Source organism: Xenopus laevis, chromosome 9_10L (genome assembly GCF_017654675.1).
Source record: "Xenopus laevis strain J_2021 chromosome 9_10L, Xenopus_laevis_v10.1, whole genome shotgun sequence".
Lineage (NCBI taxonomy): Eukaryota > Metazoa > Chordata > Amphibia > Anura > Pipidae > Xenopus > Xenopus laevis.
Window position 1 is genome coordinate 48694727 of NC_054387.1, and position 20000 is coordinate 48714726.

A 20000-nucleotide genomic window follows, 5' to 3' on the forward strand; every position below is an offset into this window, starting at 1 on the left:
GCAATAAACACAGAAAGAAATCATTTTTTTTAGCCCAGTGAAAAAGGCTGGAGAAGCTTGTGCTCTGCAGTGTGTTCTGGAGAAGGCCGGCCATTATGAAAAAGAATGAGCAATTGATTCCTCCCACCCACAGAATCCAAATGTCAATCAGATATTGTGAGTGTTCTTGGATAAAATCTAGTAGACCGTTTACTGTTAATCAGGCAGGAAACAGAGGAACACAACAGTGATGTTTTTCACACCCCAAGTAATAATTACGGTTTGATTGGTCAGTGTGGAAGAAAGATAGAGAAAGGCAAACAAAACTGAAATGTTAGCTGCATTTTTTGTATTGTTGTTAAATATAAGCCTTGTATCTCTCCAATCAACCAACCAACACACATTTCATTAACATCCTCTTTCCCTACCCAGAATTTTTTTTTAACTGCACTTATAAAAATTCACATCCACTCATATTTTCTTCTCTGTTTTCAGCCAAACAAAAGACAACACCCCTTTTCCAGCAAGCTGATAGGTGCAGGCTTGGTGGGGCCCCGCTCTCTGGTTGACATTATGCAACCTTTAATACAACAGAAAAGAACAGTATTTAACATAAATAATAATGAACAGAGATTATACATCATTCCCATCAATCCCTGGCCATTAGAGTTTACAATCTAATGTCCCCATCTCATTAACACACACTCAGGTCAGTTTTATCAGGAGCCAATTAACCTGCCTGTATGGTTTTTGTATGTGTTGGGGGAAGAGACCCAAGACAAAAGACCTGTGGCATGGAAACAACCAGATATTGTGTCAGTGAGTTGCCTTAACTTTACATATATTTTTTTCCCTGCTGCAAACATATCCCTTGCAAGTCCCAGGCTGACAGTAGGAGTGCTTGGTTAGACTGGGGATAACAAAGGTTCTATTAGCATTTATTAGCCATGTGTTGAAATCAGTTAGAAATCCCTTAAAGTGGCCCTGTCACCCAGACACAAAAATCTGTATAATAAAAGTCCTTTTCAAATTAAACATGAAATCCAATTTCAATTTTTTATTAAATCATTCATAGCTGTTGTAAGCTCATTTAAAAATCTCAGCTGTCAATCAAATATAGTTTGTCCCTCCTCTATGAGATAGAGGCGGGGCAGACAATTACTTTCACTTTCCATTCAAACTTCCTAGATATTCCAGCTCTCCACACAATCCACCGTTGCCTTCACCATTTAATTGCGTAAACAGGGCATGGGGATGGACATCAGGTCCCCCATTCTGGTGTACAAACAAGATTCTGAGATAATGCAAGGCTTAATAACAGTGTCCCCAAAATGACTCCTGCCTGCTTGCTAGAATTATGAATTCACAGACTGAAGGAAACAAGATTCAGATAATTTATATTGTGTAATTAAACTTCATTTTGCTTGACTAATGTGATAAAATAGGATTTTGAAAAAAAATGTGTGGGTGACAGGTTCCCTTTAAGGGCACAGACACACGTGGAGATTAGTCGCCCGGCGACAAATCGCCTCTTCTTCAGGCGACTAATCTCCCCGAACTGCCTTGCCGCCAGCAATTTCGATTCTAGCTGGCGGGAAGGGCTGTTCAGGGAGAAGGAGAGGCAATTTATCACCGGGCGACTTATCTTCCCTGAATCTACATGTGTTTTGTGCCCTTCTAACCGATTCCAACACATGGCATGCTTCGTTTTTTTGTTTTTTTTTTTAAAGTCGCCCGAAGTTGCCTCACAAGGAAACTTCGGGCGACTTCGGAAAACTAAGTGCTCCAAGTGCCATCCTCCCGGCGATTTAGATTCTAGCCGGTGGGAAGGCAGTTCGGGGAGATTAGTTGCCAGCAGAAGAGGATGATTTGTCACCGGTCGACTAATCTCCCCGACTCTCCACGTGTCTGTGCCCTTAAAGGATTTCTAACTGCTTCCAACACATGGCAGCGCTTCCTTTTCCCAAGACGCCCTGTAGTTGCCTCACGAGGAAACTTCGGAAAACGAAGCGCACCTAATGCCATCCCACCGGCAATTTAAATTCTAGCCAACGGGAAGGCAGTTTGGAGAGATTAGCTGCCCGAAGAAGAGGAGATTTGTCGCCGGGCGTCTAATCTCCCAAAATATCCACGTGTGTCTCTGCCCTTAAAGAATTTCTAAGCAATTCCAACACATGGCAGCACTCCATTTTCCGAAGTTGCCTCACAAAGAAACTTTGGGCGACTTCAGAAAAAGCGCTCTGAGTGCCATCCTGTCAGCGGTTTTAGATTCTAGCCGGGGACATTAGTCGCATGAAGAAGAGGCGATTTGTCGCCGGGCGACAGCTGGGACAATTAGCCTGCAGCAGGAGGGTAAAAAAAGAGTTAGGATGGAGGAGGGTAACATCCACTACAGTTTGGTAATTATTTATGTCACAATGACAGTTTCCCTTTTAAGGGTTCCAGTAAAGATTAGCTACTGGCAGCTCACCAGTGTAGCAGTTCTGTTCCTTCTTATCAACTGAACTTTTGGCAATTGCCAAAATTTAGAATGAGCCTGCGAAGCAGATTGGGAAGCATCCTGAGCCATGGGCGTTCCGCCGGCTTGACTCTGTATAATGGGGCCTTTGATGGCTGAGCAGCGTGTGTGCGTGATACCATTCTGCAACTGCAGCACTTCTGCTAACCGCAGGATCTCTCACTGCCTAATGGAATCATTGTGTATCTGGCCTTGTTACTTCGTTCACAGGTCCCCAAAAGCAACGAATCAGCGAGAACGCCAGATGTAGCCGAAGGCTTGTCCAACAAGATGTTAGAGAGGGTAACAACACTGCTCTTCCTTCCTGCACGCAGGGATCCCTCCAAAATCAGCATTAAAGCTGCACACAGACGAAGGATATCTAACCGGAGGCACTTATTAAGGCAGTTTAGTTCAACAATATCTTAAGACTGGCAGCTGAGGTATGCTGGAAGTTATAGTTTATCAACAGATTAATATTCTGTAATAGCTACACTTCAAATTTATATGGAGCCCTTTAAAAGAGAGGCCATACCCACTTATGGAGATCACGTTATCTCTCCTTTTCACTTAGTCTCACAGTTTCAGCATGTGGCTGCAACTACACCAATACCCCACAATATTGGTTTTTCTAGTTATACACTGGGTCAGGTGCAGCTCCCTGGTCTATGCCTACATATGCCCCTTTCTTTAAGGGTACCTTTGCATTCATGCAAAGGTCTGAAATGTGTCAGCCAACTGGATCAGTAATGTTTAGGTATTAATGAATCTGTATAGGAAGGAGCATGTGCATGCCCACGCTCCCCCCCCCCCGTACATTGGAAGCTGGGGCATTGGAAATCATCAAGCACAAAGGGAGGTTCATTTGTCATAGAAGCTGCTGCTACAGGGCCGGGTATTAAATTCTGATGCAGAATATTTTGGATGAGCTGCTACGTGAATCTGAATTAATTACTAATCAGCCTTATATTGGGAATGTTATGGATATACTGTATGTTGTGAGTCAGTTCCGAAGCCCAGGGAAGTGACAGCAGCCCAGATCATGTGCTGAAAAGAAGATAGGGAGCTACTGAAGCATCTTCAGAGGCACAGAACTATGGGTTGTGGTCAACCCGGGATGGTACTGAACCCCAAAATATAATGCGCAGCATTTCTAGCCTGTTTGCTAAGCTTTGGTTTTCTTTTACTTTAAACATTGAAAAAAATAAAACGGAGTAGATTCTCCTACATAAGTGCCCAAAACATTGTCTTGGAAGGGGCAACTCCAGTCAGACCTATAAGGGTGGGATTTGGGATGAACACAATATTCTTGAGAAAATGTTGGACTACAGGGAAGGGAGAGGAAACCAAATAATGTTTGGAAACCCAACCACAAACCCAATTGTGTCAGTATCACTTTACCAAAATCCTCATTTTCACCTCTTCCTTTTCCCATTAGATTGTAAGCTCTGTAGTTCAGGAAACTGACCGAACCAATGGCAACTGCTGGAATATTTAGCCTCCACCTCAACCCAAAGCACAACACAGAAAAGGGTGTTTCCATCATGGTTAAAATGAGACATTACAATATTGCTATTCACAGCTTTATAGATATAAGACCCATCCGTAGAAAATTTTCCAGGGGGGGGGCGGGCAAGTAAGTTAATATCACACAGGTTAGCATCCCACTGAAGATTAACCTATTCATGACAATGCAGAAGATAACCTAATTAAGGTCTGACTTGGGGTGGGAAGTATAAAAACATTTTTGTGTTGCTGGAAATTAAAATTTACAATTTCTTGGAACCAGCTTGAGAATTCAGGGTGGGGCAACTGCCTCCTTTTGCCTCCTTCTGTGGACACCCATGATAAGACCTACTCATGTTGTCCTACTTAGACCTGTCAACTGTCCCATATTTTTGAGAAGTCATCTGTATGCATACACCTGATGGGGGTGGAGCAGAGACAAGGTCTTTGAGGAACAGGTATGGCCAAAAATCATATTAGGTTGATGTCTATTCCTGCCCCCATTAAAATTGTGATCACGTAGACCTACAGACAAACCTCCACCAACAAACACAGCAGATACAACGGGTTTGGCAGGAAAGGCAAACAAAAAACAAGATGGCTAGGTGTACTTACGAGTGCCCTGTGGCAGGGATGAAGTAAATACAGCAATGGACTCTGGAATCTGGAATGCGTTTCTTGCGATTGATATTGACCTCCTCTTGCAGGTACTTCTCGTACTGGTCGTTGATGAACTTCATGATGGGCATCCAGCTAATGAGAGGAGCAGCAAATCAGAACAAGCAGCATTTGAACGGACAGTCCATGGGCATGCACCAATGACTCACAGAACAGCAGCCATTGTGTTTGCCATAGAATTTTAATTTTAGGAATTATCTATAGATACAAACTAGAATATGCAGAGAAACCATGACTGTCTATGGGAAAGTGGAAGGATTACGAAGTAGGGATTCACCGAATCCAGGATTCGTTGGGGATTTGACCTTTTTCAGCAGGATTCGGCCGAATCCTTGTGCCTGGCTAAACAGAATCCTATTTAACATATGCAAATTAGGGGCGGGAAGGGATATCACATGACTTTTTGTGACAAAACAAGGAAGCAAAATATTTCCACTTTTTACTTTCCAGACCCTAATTTACATATGCAAATTAGGATTCGGTTCGGTATTCGGGCAAATCTTTTACGAAGGATTCAGGGATTCTCCAGGAAGTTAAGCTTTGTGATTAAATGGAAATCCAATTTAGAATATTTATAGTGCATCTTTACTGTCTAATTAAGGGAAACAAAGGACTGGGGCATCTACATTTACACAGGACATGTACGAGCTGCTAATTTACGTGCTGAGACACAGAACGTTACTCTGTGCCCAGCAGCAGTGCAGTTTCAGAGGCATTAATACATGAATCACTTAAGGCAAGAGACATGGCAGCTCTCCTAACTATATATCATAAAGGCAGAATAACAAAATGCAGAGGAATGAAAGAATGCACAACAAGCTATGTTTGCATACTTAACATACTATAGATGTAGGTGTAAGGGCACCAGTGTCATTTTCATTTCTCATGTCCTTCACTTTTTTACCATAATGCATTATTAACCCATTCAAAAAAATAACCATCCCCCCCCTCAACAAATGAGCAGTCATTCTCAGGCTTGGAAATTTACAAGGGAATAATAAAGTTTGCCTAAATATAAAAAAAAAATGTAATTGTCCACTTTAACCCAGGCTAAAATCAAAATGTGGGATTTGCAGAACTAACAGTCAGGTATTACATCCCTCCCTGCTACTTTCCATTATCCTAAACATTTCCTCTTACCAGTTCTCATTATTGATGTGATCCCCAAAGCCTGGAGTGTCTATGACCGTCAGCTTCATACGCACCCCTTTCTCCTCGATTTCTGAAAGAGAATCAGATTACTGGTCAAGGAGGGAGTAAGAAGAGAAATTAAGTATTGGGCAAACCCCATGTACTCCCTTATACTCCTACTAAAATAATTCTCATGTACCAATGAGTCTCCAAGTCCTCCCTAATAATCAGTTTAAGGCTCTACCTTTCTCGACCATGCCATTTTCCCCATTCAATCTCATGTGTAAACACGTATAGGACCACTATATATACAAACACTCTGTTTAGAATCTGAACACATATTGTACAATTGTTGAATTATGCTTATTATAGGGGAATACCTATGCTGCCATAGTGTTATGGTATCTCTCTGTACAGGCTATGAGCAAATGTAGAGGGCAGTTCCTGCTGAATTGTGTTTAGTAAAGGGGAATTCTTATGCCACCATAGTTTTATGCAATCTCGGTGTACAGGCTATGAGCAAATGTAGAGGGCTGTTCCAGCTGAATTGTGCTTAGTACAGAGGAATACCTAAGCTGCCATAGTTTTATGGTATCTCTCTGTACAGGCTATGAGCAAATGTAGGGGGATGTTCCTGCTGAATGGTGCTTAGTACAGGGGTATACCTATATGATGGCACTCTAAAAATACATGTTTATAATAATAATACCTATGCTGCCATAGTATTGTGTTATTTCTCTGTCACACACACAGGGGACTGTTCCTACAGAACAGTGCTTGGTATATGACGGCATACTTATGCTCTTGCAGTGTTCAAAGTGGTCTCTTCCCACCTTCTCAACCAGTCAGTCCCACTCTGTGCAATGCCATAGCTCACCATGAGTAACGCTTTTGATCTCTATGGTTTTGGGTATGCGCTCTTCTGCTGTCGGCTGCACAGATTTTCTGCTCACTTTTGATTTGAAGAGAGTGTTTATTAATGTGGATTTTCCCAGTCCGCTCTGACCTGAAGCAAAATGGAAACAAAGAGGGGTGAGTTGGTAACAAAGGGGTGAATGAGGAACCAGGCTATGTATGTACCTGGATGCGGACGATATGCATAAGAACAGAACTGAGAGCAACATCAATGCTTGGTTCTTGCCACTTTAGTGTTGTTAGCAGCGCCATCTTGCTTTATGTCAGATATACACCCAAGAGAAAGCAGCCTCGCCATATGCTATAGCATGCACGGGATTCTAAAAATGGTCGCTTTGGCAGCAATAAAATGGGAGATACTTGCTATGAAACTGCACTTTACTTTAAAGTGATACTGACACTAAAAAATATGAATGTACATTAAAAGTTACCTATAGGTCATGCATGAACTAAATGCTTATTGGTTGTGTAAAAGTGACTTAAGAAATCACTTACCCACTACCATAATGTTCAGCTCGAAGCCCTGCTTCATGGCCTTTTTCCTCATCTGCTCCAATATAGCGTCTATACCCACATATCCAAATTCTGTGGCGGGCTTCTCTCCCACCCCTCGTGTAGGGAGGGGCTGCTTCACCCCGATGTCTCTAATAGCGTCCGTCATGGTGCTTGGGTATCCCTGAAGATCTTCGCTTACTGATGGGGGAAATTTAGGTAGTGACGGAGATGGAGAGGAAGATAAAGGGAAAGAAATTAGGAAATTACCAAGCTCTAACATTTACTATAATAACATATTACTATAATAATACCGTGAGAAATAAAGTTGCATTTCCATTGTTGAACTATGAAACATGAAGGCACACACACACACACAAAGTGGCACAAATGCTCAGATGAACAAAAACGCAACAATGCTGAGAAAAATAAAAAGTAGTCTGTAAATTCCATAGGCATAGGTTATCCCGTATTACTGTTTCTATTGGTTTGTTAAAGGGGCTGTTCACCTTTAAATTAACTTTACATGTAACATGTAGCGAGTGATATTCTGAGACAATTTGCAATTGGTTTTCATTTTTTATTATTTGTAGTTTTGGAGTTATTGAACTTTTTATTCAGCAACACTGTAGTCTGCAGTTTCAGCAAGCTGGTTTGTTAGGGTCCAAATTCCCCTAGCAACCATACACTGATTTGAATAAAGGACTGGAATATGAATAGGAGAAGGCCTGAATAGAAAGATGAGCAATAAAAAGTAACAATACATTTGTAGCCTTACAGAGCATTTGTTTTAGATGGGTCAGTGACCCCAGCTTGACAGCTGAAAAGATTCAGAAGAAGGTGAATAATTCAAAAACTATATAAAAGAAAAAACGAAGGTCAATTGCAAAGTTGCTTAGAATTGGCAATTCTATAACATACTAAAGGATAACTTAAAGATGAACCACCCCTTTAATACAAGTGGGTTCTGCCGTACAGCTTCTTCTGCCGAGTCAAAATGAATTAGTCACAGACTACAATAAAAGTGTGCCCTCCAGAGGTCAAAAATAGCCAAGGATCATTTACAAAGGTGATAGAGCATCAAGGGATGCACATTCATGTCCCTTAGACTTTGTACCACAGATGCCAGTCAAATGACCTTTCCAATATATATTCATTACACATGTTCAGTGGTGTTTAATTTATTTAATTTATATTGAAAGCAGTGTCTATCCATTTTATTTTCTAGTTCTGACTCTTGAAATAATATAGCCAGGTGTGATCATCAGCTAGTTGATGCTACACGGTTTCAAGAATCAGAACCACCAGTGCAGAGAATATAAACAGAACGATTCCGTTCCATAGGAATGACAGTAACAAAGAAGTCTACGACCACTAAATAATGTGTATTTAATGTTTAGTGGAAGTTTCTTCGAATTACATTCATAATGCAAGAAAATGCAAGATACATTTTTGGGTGAAGTTCTCCTTAAATTACACTTAAAAAAGGTAAAAACAGCAGTCAACTTATAGAGCAGCAACTTCAAAATTAAATGTTTTTTTCCGGCATAATGCATAAAAATGCAGAAGCAATTCTAGGTCTCTGCTGTTTCTTTGTTTTTTTATGGCAGAGAAGGGGTAAAGAAAAAAAGACGGGTATTACTGCAGGTGCTGCGGTTGGGGTGTGGGGTTAACCGGAAATAGCAGTTCATATCTGCAGTTGATCTGCACTGTTTCTGCCAGGGGAAGAACAGACATGTGCAAAACTGTCTGACAGCAATCAAGAGCAAAAATCCCAAATAATATTGCGTGTTTTCTCATCTACCTTCTTCCCATCTGCAAGGGGCTGTGCCAAGTTCCTACTACCTTCTCTAAGCCAACAGATAAAAATAAAGCATTGCCTGGAGATAAGTGCAGTTGCAGATGTAAATGATGAGACCTGGCAAGCACAGCAGAGCCTACAGAAATGCTCAGAAGGAACATTCCAGATGCTGCGTTTTCACTCTGGACAATGGTACCAGGCCGCGAGTCTCTACAGCCAGAAGGTGGTGTAACAAGATTTCATATTGGTGGGGCTAGAGGGTTAAATAAAATGAGGGACTACACAAAAGACCACACAAAAAACACAACAGACTCCAAGAAAGGCATAAAGAAGAGGAGGGGAATAGGGAAGAGAAGCTGGGGCTCAGTCTGCCCAATAACACACAGTCAGCAGATCACTCTGCATTACCTATCCAGCCTAATATATTAGCACTTCACACACCAGTCAAGCTGATATTGAGTTAATGGAGATCAGAGTTAAAAGAGCAGGCTGAGAGAGAGGTGAGAAATAAAGACTGTACAGGAGGATAAATAAAGCATGTGAATAACACTTTGCAAGGTGTCCATGAAAGCCATCAGGCTCTGGTGATAGATGGTGTAATTTTCTCTGATTTTATAAATAAATACGGCGAGCAGCCTCTGAAGCTAACTTGTAGGAGAATTGGTACATTGAGGCTGCACCCTACATTCCGCCGCTGTGCGGACAAAGTGGATGGTGCACATTATGCATATGCTGCAGCTTCCCACAGGTAAAGAATGAGCCAGTTTTGATAATTTCAGGGAATTTTGAGTATCACTCATTAGAGATAATCTACCCCTACTGTAAATTATAAGGATATTAGAAGTCACTGAGAAGTTCTGTGACCATATAAAGGCACAAGGCTGCAGGCTGAGCTATACAGGGAACTCTGAGTATCACTCATGTATTATAAGGGATAATGTACCCCCTACTGTAAATTATATAGTGGATAAAGTGCCCTCTCTTGTAAAATATAAGGATTTTATAAGTTCCCGAGGAGTTTCCTGACCATATAAGAACACGAGGCTGAAGGCCAGCTCATGGAGCTCCTACTTCTAATATCCTCATATTTTGCAACAGGGGGTACTTTATTTATTATAATACACGTTTCAGAGAGTCATGTGACAGAAATGGCATCACTAGGCTCCATTTATAACCGACGACAACACTAAGCTCCTTTTATAAGGATATAATTTACACAATATTCATGGCTCCTGTGTATTATGCTTATATATATTATAAGGGTCTCTTTCAAATTATATATACATACATACATAGATCCACCCAGAAATAAGTGTGATTTCAGCAATTTCCCCATCCTCTCCTCCACTGCTGAGTGTATGCAAATATCTGCACTTGGCCTTTAAATAAAACACACAAATTAACCATAAATGTGAAGTGCTATTTGCTTTGTAACGACTCTAATTAGGACTAATTTTTTTCTGCACGAGGATATAGATGCCATTGGATTGAAATACAGCACTTATGAGCTTGGATATACAGTCTTCTTTAATTTCCAGAGGCCGCCAGTGGGAAGACAAACTGCAATTTTGCATATATAGCACAAAAATATGAGTGTACACAATGGTTACTTGCAGTGTATCCAAGGAAAGAGTTGGTGAGGACTAGAGATGCATTTACTGTAGGTATATACTGTATTCCACACATCTTTCTCTGCAGACAAGCCTGCTGTATCTCCACTCCCTGTACCCTGTCACCAATGCAGACAGATGAGATGTTAAAAGCTTCCTGTTTATGTTGGGATTTTACAGAAGAAGAGCCAGCACACTTTCCCGTGGCAGGGAGAGAGGGGAGAGTAGGGTGGAGCTGCCCTATAACTCTACTCGCAGAAGTCCTGGTCTGAGGAATGCTGTTCTATATGTTAGAATTCCCATAAATGCTGGTGCTGTGCATATGGCACATAGAGCGCTACAGCTGCACTAAACAATTTCTACGCACTAAAAGGCCAGAGGGGTTAGTAATAGCAGCTGATGATCCCATTGGGGGGGGGGGGGATTGTACATTATGCATTTCTTTCCTTCTATTGTGTGCACATGAGCTTCTGTATCAGACTTCCTGCCTCCAGTTTAAACTTCCTTGCCCAGGGCGTGAGCATGCTCAGTTTGCTCCTCTGCCCCCCCCTTTCTCTGCTGTAATCTGAGCCCAGATCTATAAGTGAGCAGGGAGAGACTCAGGCAGGAAGTGATGTCACACCAAGCTAATACTGCAGCTGCTATCCTAAACAAACAGAGAGCTTCTAGAGCTTTTTACTCGGGTATGGTAAAACATTCTATAGAATAAATATAGCATTCTAGCTTGCACTATTGTGGCTAATCTATTGGCAATAAAATGCCTCCGTAGCTTTCTTTCTCCTTTAAAGGCATTTTGCAACCCTCCCCGATAGGAAGCAGGTAGTTGTCATGCAGGTACTGCTCTCAGATTTTCCCTCAGCCTCCTGCCCACCTAAGATCACATCACTTTCTTCAGCGGGTATCACCCAGTGCTACTACCTGTATCTCTATGGCCAGTGAAGGCATAGGGGCAGATCAGTGACACAGCCTCAGAGTACATACGACAGCCCCAAACTAAAGCATGAAATAACCAGCTTTTGCCTATAGTGTAAGAAAAAAAGAATTTCTATTGAATTGGGTTGCCCTTGAAGAACCCTAAACCAAGTTCTGGGACACTGGTCAGTACAAATCAATGAGACTCTAGTCCAACTTCAAGCCCAGAAGACAGCTTGCTTGGCAGTAAACACCAGGTTGATGCTTAGATCAAACCAAAATGGCAGCTCGGTGGTTGTTATGACCATATCTGTTGTCTGTAACTATCCTGTGAATACATTTTTAACATCAGAAGCAAAGGATGGGCAGCAACATCTGAAGGTCGGGCAAGTAGAACACTGCATCTCAAAAATGAACAATTGAAGGAGGATAGAACTCTTCCCAGGCTTGAGGTTAAATGCTCCCCAGCGTGGCAAATACTGTTGCAATCCAGCTAGAGACTGAAAGCTGAAGGATAATAAAAGAAAATACTATGATTCTGTTGCCAAAAGCCGGAGACATATTGTGCAATTAATAAAAAAATCCCCAAGACACGTCTGCCATTAAAGCACTAATTAAAACCTGGCTTCCTTAATTTAATGTCAGGATTCCTGCTAGGACTTAAAGGGCATATAACACTTAAACACAAATTTCTTCCATGAAAGCAGTCTTTTTCATAACAGTCCCCAGCAGGAAAGTGTGAGATGCCAGGCCTAGCACAAAAACATGCCATTGGCTAGCAGGCCACGGTCAACAGACAAACAAGCTGCCCTTATATAAAGCATGCTCTGACCCACACTCATGGCTGCATGTTAAAGTTGACATTCCTAGATCACTTTTGAGATGCAGAATATTTCACATGCTGGCTTCTGAGGCAGAAAGGGAACTTTTTTTTTGGCACTGTGCAGTTTAAAGTGACACACCTGCTAAAAAAAAAAAAAAAAAAAAAAGTCACGCTAACAAGAATGAGCATGTAGTGGCATTCAGAGTTATATTAGTTCAAAACGCGAGTTATTTACTGCTGGTTTTCCTGTTTTTAACAATTTCCTCTGCCCTCTCGGCTTCTGTAGCACTGGAAGGTGCTCGCCTGCATGAGGGTGTTTATCTGCTGGCGTCAAAGATTCTGTGGCATTTGCCATTTAAAGGGTAAAACAGAATGTTTCAATCAGCCACATCTATCTCTGCCCCAGTGGAGCAAACAAGCTGGGTTCTCTAGCATATACATAATAACAATGTTATAAGAAGAAATAGTAACCAGTGGCAGCATGAGGCATTAAGCAAAGAATACACTGGCACATATAGGGTGTTGCACTCATTTTTGCTATTTGGCACTGATTTGGAGAAAAGCGATAATGGCGCTGAGCATGCGATTGCTGCTTCTGTGTCCCCACGGGCAAGCCCAGCACACAAGCTTTTCAGTCCAACAGCGGTGACCTTTCCCCATCTCACACTAGTTGGCCCATCAGAGGATGTCAGGCAGTGTTGGAAGGGGAACAGCAGGATGGCCGGGCCCTTGGGAAGGAAAGAGGAGGGGAAAGTAGGTGGGTGGAAGGGCAATGACACCAAGGAGGGTAAAGTATTTCCTTACACAGGACTGGGAGACTTGAGCCATTTAAACAAAACCATGTGTTCAGCAGAATGAGTTTTAGTTGTGTTGTATACAGGCACATATCTCCATACACAAACACAGACTCATTCCAGGGGGGATAAGTGGGGGTCTGAGCTGTAAAAGTGTCACAAGCAAGTAACACCCTCCAGTAAATGAACCCATTATAGTCTCCTTATACTTCAACTCACAGTATTTTACAAAAGTCACGTCTTCAGTGGGCCAACTAGGGATGTCAGTGAGAGTAGGGCTTGGGGCAAATCAGACTTGGGCCCTGTGGACTTTTAACTGTTTGTATAATTACACATGGGACATTTCACCCATGATAAATGTGATAAACTACTGCAGCAACAAAACTTCCCTGGTTTTCTTCCCACCCTAAAATGAAAATCACCATTGAGGAAACACCCAGCAAAGTTTCCTCTCTGCTACTATAGACATAGCCATCTCTCCCTACTATACCTGCTATTCTACAGCCCCAGTCCCTTCCCACAGACTATTATCCCACTGTTACTATAGGCACCATCTCTCCTTACTATACCTGCTATCCCACAGCCACAGTCCCTTCCCAGAAATTATGATCCCACTGTTACTATAGACACCACTTCTCCCTACTATACCTGCTATCCCAGAGACTATTATCCCACTGTTACTATAGGCACCATCTCTCCCTACTATACCTGCTATCCCACAGCCACTATCCCTTCCCAGAGACTATCATCCCTTCCCTACTATACCTGCTATCCCACAGCCACAATCCCTTCCCAGACATTATTATCTCACTGTTACTATAGGCACCATCTCTCCCTACTATACCTGCTATACCACAGTCACAGTCCCTTCCCAGAGACTATTATCCCGCTGCCACTATAGGCACCATCTCTCCCTACTATACCTGCTATCCCACAGCCACACTCCCTTCCCAGAAATTATGATCCCACTGTTACTATAGACACCACTTCTCCCTACTATACCTGCTATCCCACAGACTATTATACCACTGTTACTATAGGCACCATCTCTCCCTACTATACCTGCTATCCCACAGTCACAGTCCCTTCCCAGAGACTATTATCCCACTGTTACTATAGGCACCATCTCTCCTTACTATACCTGCTATCCCACAGTCACAGTCCCTTCCCAGAGACTATTATCCCACTGTTACTATAGGCACCATCTCTCCCTACTATACCTGCTATCCCACAGCCACAGTCCATTCCCAGAGACTATTATCCCACTGCTACTATAGACACCATCTGTCCCTACTATCCCACAGCTTTTCTCATAGCAGCTCAGACACAAGACTGCACAAGCTTCTAATTTATGCTGGTTATGTTTAATTGCTTCCTAGTGGGGAACGCACACATGACTTAAAAAACAACATAATTTGCCCGATATGAAGAGTGATCATACACTTGCCCTCATGCTGTAGTGGTTAATACAATGTTGCTATACATAAGGCAACATGCTGCTTTATCTGAACCCAGTTAAAAAACTACACAACAGTTCCTTGCACACCTAAACCAAAGCTGCTTTTTAACCATACTTATTCAACAGCCAGGTCCAAATGGGTTAAACTGAAACCAAAGATAATTCCAGACAGCTTCTAAATGCTTTTGTCCCAGAATCCTTTTCTCCCCACCGACGCCAGAGACAAATTTATTGCCTGGCCTTCTTGTTAAAAATTTGAGGGGGTGCCGCAATATCAGACGAATGCTATAAAAGGAGGCGGTGGTGCACTAGTGGCTCCAGAGTGAAACTTTTTCGTAATTGTTTCAGCAGGGAAGCGGCTGATGTATAAAAGCTTTTGTTACACTGGATACATGTTGGCTTTGTCGCATGTAACTATATAGCCCAATTAAACTTTCAGAGTTCTCTGGCTGCCCTGTTCAATGTCTTGTTTGCTCCAGCCCAACGCTATGGATACTGCAATCAAGCAAATCCAGCACCTCTATGTATTCTATATTCTAATATCAATAGTAAAAGGGAAGTTACCCGAACAACGAGAACCTTAGAATTTCACAACCTACATTGTGCCAGTTTCAATATAGCTCCTTTCTGTACAATGAACAAATAGTCATTTTACCACAGCAGATCCAGGAACTACATGTCCCATCACCAGGCCCAGGCCAAGACTGGCAATCTGTGGATTTGTAGTTCACCTTTAAAATTAACTTTTAGTATGTTATAGAGTGGCCAATTCTTAGCAACCTTTCAATTGGTCTTCGTTATTTTATTTTTTTATAGTCTTAGAATGATTTGCCTTTTTCTTCTGAATCTTCCCAGCTCTGTAAGGCTACAAATGTATTGTTATTGCTACGTTTTATTACTCATCGCTCTGTTTAGGCCCTCTGTTTAGATATCTCCGTTTATAGTTTTTAGAATTATTTGCCTTTTTCTTCTGACTCTTTCCAGCTTTCAAATGGGGGTCAGTGACCCCATCTAAAAACAAATGCTCTGTAAGGCTACAAATGTATTGTTATTGCTACTTTTTATTACTCGTCTCTCTGTTTAGGCCCTCTGCTTTTCATATTGCTGTCTCTTATTCAAATCAGTGCATGGTTGGTAGGGTAATTAATGGACCCTAGCAACCAGATTGCTAGAGAGTTGCTGAATAAAAAGCTAAAAAACTCAAATAATAGAAAATGAAAACCAATTGCAAATTGCATCACTCGCTACATCATCAGAGAAAGAGATACAAAGAGAGAGAGAGACAGAAAGAGAGAGACAGAGAGAAGCATAAACTCTTCAAATAAATCTGCAGACTTTTCCCAGCAAACAGGCAAAGCTCCCCAGGATGCCAAGACCTGGAAGGGGTTATACAAAAAGGTCAGTGGCCCAATTTGAGCAGGATGTGCACAGTCTGTCAGATTAAAGGGGTTTAGTGGAGGAGAGGGGATGATTTAGAGAGGGGAGGGACGAGAGGGGAGGAAGAAGTCTCAGCTGTGTGGCTTCTCTCATACAACAGGAAACCATAGAAGGATCTTGTCTTCAGAACACTCAGGCGGGGAAGAGGGGGGAACAGAATACAAGTCGAAGTGCTGACTGTTATATCCCAAGGCACATTAGGGAAACGACAAGGCTGCTGGTACCACTGTCCTTCTGCTTTACCGGAGCCAATAATCTCATGAAATCATCCCCAATCTGTAACTGAAATAATTACTCAGGATAACTGGCCCAATTCCAGAATGTCAAATAAAGTCATGAGGGTTAGAGGCCTAGTTGTCAGTGATGTATGGCCCTGCTGGTTTCCTTTTTACTCAGCAAGCTGCAAAATGGAATAGTTACTGTATATAGAACGGAATGCATCATTTGCAAGCTGGGTTTCTAAAGCAATGCACTAGCCTGGAAAATGAACTGCATTAAATACAATTAAAAATCTGCATAGGGCGCAGAATGGATATTTTCCAATGTTACAGCTAGGGCGGCTGATAAAAAGGGGGGTAAATGAACAGAGGGATGTCACAATAACAGGCACAAGGTGAAACAACAATTCAGAAAGGGGGGTGAAGGCATAGAGGGAGTCAATAGAACGGTCACTGGCTGAAGCAGAAAGGATGTAATGTCCTTTTAGGGGTGAGTAAAACAAGAAACCCAAACAAAATCATTAGTCTTGCTTACTTTCAAACCCTGCATCCAGCTCTTATCGAGTCATGAATACAAATGATGCACAGCAAAGAAAGAGATCACAAGAGCTTGCAATCAACTAGCTTTCTGTAACAATTCATAGTTAAAAGACTTTATTTGTAGGCTTGTGCCACCTTTGCTGGAAGGCAATTCCAAGAGCACATGATGTTTCAGAAGTAGTACATTCCTTACATTTTCCTGCAGCCCTCCAGCTACTGTCTGTCACTTGACACAAAGCTCTGCAATCTGACAGCTCTCTCGCTGATTTCTTTGCTGCTTCTTAGGAATATTCTATACAAGCCCCTTGCTCTCATTTGTGTGTATGTATATGTATATATATATATATATATATATATATATATATATATATATATATATATATATATATATATAACATGAAGGGGGAAGGCATTTTTATAGCGCAGATCTAGCACAGATAACCACTACATTGCTCTGCAGGGGTTATATACACACAAAAGAGAAGCTCATTACTAGGAAACAGAAGATAACTATTATATATTAAAGGGGAAAAAATTATTTTTTCTGCACAGCCTTAAAAAAAAAGCAGACCCTGTGCTGAATACATTAAAATGTCACAGGCCCTAACTAGAAAAAATTGCCTGAATGTCAAGATTTCTATATGAGAAGGAAGGGGCTTCTGCAAGTAATGCTGGTGAATAATAATAGACCCCCAGCTCCCCCCCTCCCTTCCCTGTCTCTGGGTAAATCCATTCACGAAAGGGGGACCGACCAGCCCCGGACTGGCAATCTGTGTGTTCTGGCAAATGCCAGAGGGGCTGCTGTAAGGTCCCATAGTCAATATTTAGTGGGCCGGTGGAGGACAATTTGGGCCTCTGTGTACTTGGAATGCCAGGGCCTATTTTGACCCCCAGTCCAGACCTAGGGCCGACACTACTCACCCAATCAAAATGAAACCAGCAGCCCCCCCCCTTCCAAAATCTGTGAATGGCTGATCCCTAATCACCAATACAAGTCACTGCTGCTCACACTAACAGCACATTAGGGAAGATCTGCTATTCCCTATGGTACAAGTGGTGCCAGTGGGTGAGTACATGAAGCAGCTGCTGGTACCCGGATATAAGAGGGCAGATAAACCCAATTAGCCATTATATGGGAGCGATATCTGCCACTCCCCCCAGCATGGCCATGACTGTACTAGTACAGGAATGTCAGCTCCTCTTTCATATAGACCAGCAGCACCAGTAACAAGTGCCCCACTCGAACCAGCCCAGTACAACGAGTACCTACCTAGCAAGCCTGCACTCACAGCACAGCCGGTCCCGGGCTGCAATTCAGATTCACACCGAGCAAGCGCCGCACACAGCGAGAGAGATCAGCGACTAAGCAGCAGCCGGGAGAAACACTCAGCCCCGCCCATCCTTCATCACGTGCTGCAGAGGCGTGACCTGAGCCGGGAAGGGGTTCACTGTGGCCTCCGGGCAAAAAACAGGGGAGCGAAGTCACGTGCCCGCTAGCGCCAAATCTGCAACGGCCTTTGCTATAGAGACTGTCCATAACTTGATATGCAGGGAAAAAAGGAATGGAGTGGCACATGACTCTTGCAAAAGTGTCTGATTGAAAACAGCACATCACTACAGCGACGTTTGGGCAAGCTATATGTTCTTTATCTATATATATTTGAGATGTCATGGCTCAGGGGATCTAGATATATATAAATATAGATCTGACAAACGCATGCCTTTATATAGAGGGGGAACTGCCCAGATGTTTCCTCTATTTCTTCTATTAAAGGGCAACTCCACACAAACATAACAACCTTTTTGTAAAGTAAACATAATTTCAAGCAACTTTGCAATATACATCAATTAAAAAATATGCAGACGTTTTATGATTTTTAATGGTTTGGAACAGTTCCCTTAGCCTAGCCCCCCTGCTCTCCTGCTGAACTGTCTGACTACTTTGGTGAGCTGACTGACTACTGTTACTTTGTATCAACAGAAATCTGTCCTTAGCCTGTAGCCTCCAAACCCCACAATTCCCTGCACATGTGATTTCAGTAAGGAACAGAACATCACAGTGCAATGCATTGTGGGTGATGTAGTTCCTGCATGCTGTCTGTAAGCTGTGGAGAAGTTGTTACAATTTGAAACATCAGTGTTTAGTCTCTCCTTCCCTGCCAGGATTTCAAATGATACAGAAAGAGAAGAGCTGGATTTCAGCATAGAAAATGGCATTTATTCTACTTTGTGAAGGAACAGGTAACTGTTATTATATGTTATTATATGGGTATATTAGGGGTTTCTGTGTTATGTGGGCCTCTTGGTTTGGAAGCAGAGTTCCCCTTTAAGGATCACTAGATGCATGTATGGAGCCGCCAAGCTAATTTTTTGGGGGGGGGGGGTGCAGCTGCAGTGACGGAAGTAGGTGGGGGCAGGCCCTGGTGCGGGCCGTGCAGCCGGGCCCCGCCCCCACCACCGTCCTGCAGCCGAATCCAGTGGGTGCGTGACTGCCGGGGGGCCCTGCAGGGGTGCGGGCCCTGGCCCAATTGCACCCCCTGCTCCACCGGTAGTTACGCCACTGTGCGGCTGTATAAAAATTTAAAAAGAGTTGCCCAGATATTTCTTCTATCGAGGGAGGTCACAATATATGAAGAGTCCCAAATCTTTATTCTATTGGGGGTTGCTACATATATTTGATAGCTGCTAAGATTATGCCTTAATTGGGGGATTCCTATATTTAAAGTGCTGCCAAAATCTACCTTCTATTGAGAGCCCCTAACAGCTGCCCAGATCATGCCTTTATTATGGGTGCCTAAATATAAAGAACTACCAAAATCTATCTTCTATTGTGGGCCCCTATATATGTAAATAGCTGTATTTATTCCTACTCTCTACTAGTGATATGCGTGCCGGCCTACTACTGGCAGGGTTCACAGGTCTAATTTTCAAAACCAGCCAAGTCCGCTACGAAACCAGCCCAAAACTAGCCAAGAGGCATTTCAAAAGTGTCCCAAAAATAGAACAATATGTGTACTGAAAAAAAAGTCTAAAAAATAGATGAATATACATGTATGTGAAAATATGCCTTTTTCAAATTTTTGCAATTTTTTCCTATGAAGCAAAATAGGAAAGATTTGGCTGTCACCAGGGAACTACAGAGTGGGGCCCAGGAGGTAAAGGGGCCCCATAAGGCCTAAATACATGTACAATTTCAATAAATATTGGT

At 42.4% G+C, this 20000-nt stretch overlaps 1 protein-coding gene across 5 annotated transcripts in view; it reads right to left on the minus strand.

Annotated features, from left to right (window-relative positions):
* The window catches only part of septin9.L (septin 9 L homeolog), a 117379-nt gene that overhangs the window by 5608 nt on the left and 91771 nt on the right, over positions 1 to 20000 (minus strand). For 4 of the 5 annotated variants that reach the window (XM_018235392.2, XM_018235393.2, XM_041577200.1 and 1 more), the window contains 4 exons: positions 7202 to 7399; positions 6669 to 6797; positions 5801 to 5882; positions 4598 to 4735 (listed from right to left, as the gene is read on the minus strand). In XM_018235392.2, the coding sequence (XP_018090881.1) occupies positions 4598 to 4735; positions 5801 to 5882; positions 6669 to 6797; positions 7202 to 7399 (547 nt within the window). Of the gene's footprint in view, positions 1 to 4597; positions 4736 to 5800; positions 5883 to 6668; positions 6798 to 7201; positions 7400 to 18062; positions 18232 to 20000 lie in introns of those variants that run through there. The other variant, XM_018235395.2, reaches the window with a different exon arrangement.